The 4,270-nt window shown below is 48.7% G+C and overlaps 2 protein-coding genes across 2 annotated transcripts in view; both read right to left on the reverse strand.

The window, feature by feature from the left end:
• Positions 1-226: 226 nt before the first annotated feature.
• The window catches only part of DEPDC5 (DEP domain containing 5, GATOR1 subcomplex subunit), a 171,605-nt gene continuing 167,561 nt past the window's right edge, over positions 227-4,270 (reverse strand). The window contains exons 41-42 of the mRNA XM_017499506.2: positions 1,186-1,268; positions 227-1,046 (exon numbers count right to left, since the gene is read on the reverse strand). Of these exons, the coding sequence (XP_017354995.2) occupies positions 754-1,046; positions 1,186-1,268 (376 nt within the window). The 3' untranslated portion in view covers positions 227-753. The remainder of the gene's footprint in view (positions 1,047-1,185; positions 1,269-4,270) is intronic.
• On the reverse strand, positions 2,945-3,407 carry LOC108283272 (40S ribosomal protein S15a-like). The gene has a single exon (XM_037728229.1). It carries the CDS (start codon positions 3,380-3,382, stop codon positions 2,990-2,992), a length of 393 nt encoding a protein of 130 aa, XP_037584157.1. The 5' UTR covers positions 3,383-3,407; the 3' UTR covers positions 2,945-2,989.

Below are 4,270 nucleotides of genomic sequence, written 5' to 3' on the forward strand. Positions count from 1 at the left end.
TTGCTCCTGCCCAGTGGCCTATGAAAAGAAATCTCTCAATAAACTCATAGCCAGACTCTCCAAGCCAGTGAATTCTGAAGCCTTCTCACCATCTGTGGCCACTTCATTGACTGCCATGATCCTGGCACAACTGCCCAGCCCAGGATGGGACTGCTTCTTCGGGGAACTGGGCTGGAGACAGAGTAGATGCATGGGGAGCTTCGGGGAACTGGGCTGGGGACAGAGATGATGCGCATGAAGGTTTTTATTTGCTTGTGATATGTACAGGTATATACAGTTGGTGAGAGTCTATGGTACATTATTTCACAAAATTATCTTACATCTGTGCACACTCCTGGGCAGGAAGTGGCAGATTCTGCTCCTAATATCCCATAGAAGGTGAAGGAAAAGGATGCTACCAGGAGTCACCCCCTTCCGAGGATATTCATGGGGGCTGCCTGCCCTCTTCTCAGACACTGAAGCCCTCCCACGGACAATCTGTGCTTCCCACCTGCTCTGAGCACTTGCTGACAGGAGTGGTGGCAGCAGTAGCAGCTGCATCCAAAGTCTTTCTTCTAGAGCAGAAGACTTGTTGGGGAGGCCGAAAAAAAAAAAAAACAAAAAACCCACAATGGCCCCCACTCACCGACAGCAGCAAATGGACAACTGACTCCCAGAGCCTGCCTAGAATCCTCCACCCTGGGTTTGAGGGCAGTGGCTCACCCACCTTCCCCCAGCACAGGCACAGCCTTCTAACCCTGGTGCAGCCTGGCCTCACGGGGCACTGGCATGCATCTTCTCTAGGCAACTTGTCCAGAATGTGACCAGCCGGTTGTCACGGTTGATGCAGAAGTCTGTGAAGTCCTTCAGCAGCCGATCAGCAAATTTTTCATCCCCTGTGGCACTGGAGCGCCATGTCTTGGTGAGCATGGTATTGTAGGCCCAGTTGTAGCCAACCCGCTCCTCACAGAACATGTTCTGGTTGGTGGAGCTGGTGGAGTTCCGCCGCCGCCGCTGCTGCCCCGAAAACTTGCGCTTGGAGTAGGGCAGCTGCAGAAACACTGTTCCTGAAGAGAAAGGGGAGCACCTGTGTTGCAGCCACCAGGAGGGCACCTGGAGCCTGCTGAGGTGGTTCTGTAGCCACAGGTTCGGTGCAAGGAAAGGGATCTAGACCCACCTGCCCACTCTTTACCCATAGCTCCTCACCTGTAACGTGGATGTACTGAGGCTTGTTCTCAGCAGGGAAGTTAAAAGCAGAAGCAGAATATTTATCTTGTACAAACCCAAACCTAGGAAAGGACAGGAGGACATCCTGATCAGCGCCTCCTTAGGTAAAGGGAGAAGGGGAGAGAATGTGGCTGATAGAGGACTCTTGGACAGCCTGAGACACAGGGATCTGGAAAGATCTCTTTCCAGATGGAACATGCAGCCTGCTTATTTTTATCCTCACCACTTTCTGACCTCTACCTCTTCTAACACCATGGCTCATCAAACCTCCTCACACTTAACTGCCTGTCATCTCCGAGGTCCACCATGTCACCACCACCATAGTGAATGAAAGCCTTCCCACCGACTGCCCTCTTCATCCAGCCTTCATCTCTGCCCAAACAGCCCGTCCCTCCTGCCATGTTCCCTGCTCATCTCAGCAGACCTTCACACTGAGCATTCTCCCCCATGCCACCCCAGGCCTCCCATTGGAATCTACCTCATGTCCTGACTGGCCACACCCACCCACATACCAGAGGCTATCCATTCCTCCAGGGAAGGACCTTATCTTTTCTTTTCTCAATTTTTTTTTTTTTTTTTTAAGAGGGAGTCTCGCACTGCCGCCCAGACTGGAGTGCAATGGCATGATCTTGGCTCACTGCAACCTCTGCCTCCCAGGTTCAAGTGATTCTCCTGCTTCAGCCTCCTGAGTAGATGGGATTACAGACATGTGCCACCACACCTGGCTAATTTTTATATTTTTAGTAGAGAAAGGGTTTTGCCGTATTGGCCAGACTGGTCTCAAACTCCTGACCTCAAGTGATCCACCCACCTTGACCTCCCAAAGTGCTGGGATAACAGGTATGAGCCACTGTGCCCAGCCGGAAGGTTCTTGTCTTAATTTACCTTAACCATACCTGTCTCCCTTTCCCCACTGGTTTCACACTAAGCACTTAGAAGGTTCTCAATTAAAAGGCTTTGAATTGAAAGGGAATGAAGTTTCTTGATTGAATTTCTTTTCTTAAACATGAGGAATGCTAGCCAGGCAGTGTGGTGGCTCACGCCTGTAATCCCAGCACTTTGGGAGGCTGAGGTGGGTGGGTAATGAGGTCAGGAGGTCAAGACCAGCCTGGGCAAGACAAGAAACCCCATCTCTACTAAAAATACAAAAATTAGATGGGCCTGGTAAGTGGCGGGTGCCTGCAGTCCCAGCTACTTGGGAGGTGTGGCCAGACTGCTTGAACCTGGGAGGTGGAGGTTGCAGTGAGCCAAGACTGTGGCTCTCTGCTTCACTGTTCTCTGGAAATGGGCAGGAGGAGCCATTTTTCATCTACGGCATGTTCTGTTCCACTTCTCATCTATGGCTTGTTCTCTCCCTGGTTTTTCTATTTCCATAGGGCACATTTATTACAGTTCTACCTGCTAAGAGCTGCAAAGAAGCTGGTAACAGATGTGGCTCCTGCCCTCTAAGTCTCAGGGGTTTATGTAATGAAGGCAGTGATGCAGGCAGAACTAAAGAAACGAAAATGCCTGTCTTCTTTCCTGGACTGAATTCCTTGGGCAGGTGGTGTGTTGTATCTGCTACATAATCTGCATTCCATAATTATTTACCAAAGAATATATGAAGTCAAATATGCAAACTAAATGGGTTGGCTACTATGCACTGCAAACTCCAGGTCTACACGCTGATTCTATGATGTGGAGGAGTGGCTCTGGAGGAGTGCCTTTGCTTCCTCTATACTTTTTTTTTTTTTTTTTTCAGAGTCCATGAGGCATTTTATTTGTAAATATATGTATTACATCCCTAGAAAAAGAATCCCAGGATTTTCCCTCCTGTGTGTTTTCGTCTTGCCTCTTCATGGTCCATGATGCCAGCTGAGGTTGTCAATACAATGAAACCAAACTGGCGGGAGGGAAGCAGATTATTCTGCCATTTTTCTAGATCTTTGAGTTGCACATCAAATCTGGGGCTGATCACACCACACTTGTGTAGCCTGCCTGTGAGGTTCACAACAATTTTCCCAGCTCTGTGATCATCAATGATTTCAAATTCCCCAATGTAACCATGCTTCATCATCACAGTGAGAAACTGGACGATGACTTTGGAGCACGGCCTAATAAGCACCTGGCGTTTGCCTCTCTTTTCGGCATTGTTGATGCTCTTGAGAGCATCAGCCAGGACATTCACGCACACCATTGTGGCGGCATGGAAAGATGGCGGAAAGAGCTATATTTGTTTTTTTTTTGAGACAGAGTCTCACTCTGTCATCCAGGCTGGAGTACAGTGGCACAATCTCAGCTTACTGCTACCATGACTGGCTAATTTTTGTATTTTCAGTAGAGACGGGGTTTCACCATTTTTGCCAGGTTGGTCTAAAACTCCTGAACCTCAAGCAATCTGCCTGCCCCCAAAGTACTAAGATTATAGGCATGTGCCACTATGCCCAGTCTGCTTTCTCACTTTCTAATTAAGGCTACTGATTTCCCCAGCATGGTTCAGCCTGACCAGAGTGTTTTTTACCTCATTTCTTCCTTAGGTCACCAGGAAAGAACTTTATTTTTTATTATAAAAAGGAAATTTAACCACATGGTCCCTGGTCACCTGACTATCCACTCAGCCAGAAACGCGGTAAGGGCAGGGTGCTCCTATCCCTGGGGGAGGGGATATAACAATCTCCACCTGCCCTAGAGAAGATGAAGGAGAGGCTGTGGGTCACACCTAGGGGTCTAGAAAAATGGATGCTGTTCTAGCTCTTTCTGAGATGGACCTTATGGGTAGGCTGATACGTTGTTTAGAGCCACATTTGCACTTAAAGCTCCACCCTATGCAAAAGCTACACATCAAACTGCTCTAGGAAGGCACCTTGCTAGGCACTGTAGAAGGGAACACAAATAGGAAAAAGCATATCCCTTATCTCCAGGGCCCCCCCAAGTCACTGGAATACAGAGTGTTTTAAAAGAAAGTGCAAGATGAATTCAGAGAGGAACAATCTGGGAATCCCTGGAGGAAGACTCTGACAGGTGTAGAAGGTAGGAGAGGTGTAAGTGTGGAAGGTGGGAGAGGTTAGGTGTGGAAGGTGGGGGG

Source organism: Cebus imitator, unplaced genomic scaffold, assembly GCF_001604975.1.
Source record: "Cebus imitator isolate Cc_AM_T3 unplaced genomic scaffold, Cebus_imitator-1.0 Scaffold258, whole genome shotgun sequence".
Classification (NCBI taxonomy): domain Eukaryota; kingdom Metazoa; phylum Chordata; class Mammalia; order Primates; family Cebidae; genus Cebus; species Cebus imitator.

What these genes read in the sequence shown, in the direction of transcription:
- LOC108283272 (XM_037728229.1), bottom strand. Translation starts at nt 3,382, where the DNA reads ATGGTGTGCGTGAATGTCCTGGCTGATGCTCTCAAGAGCATCAACAAT.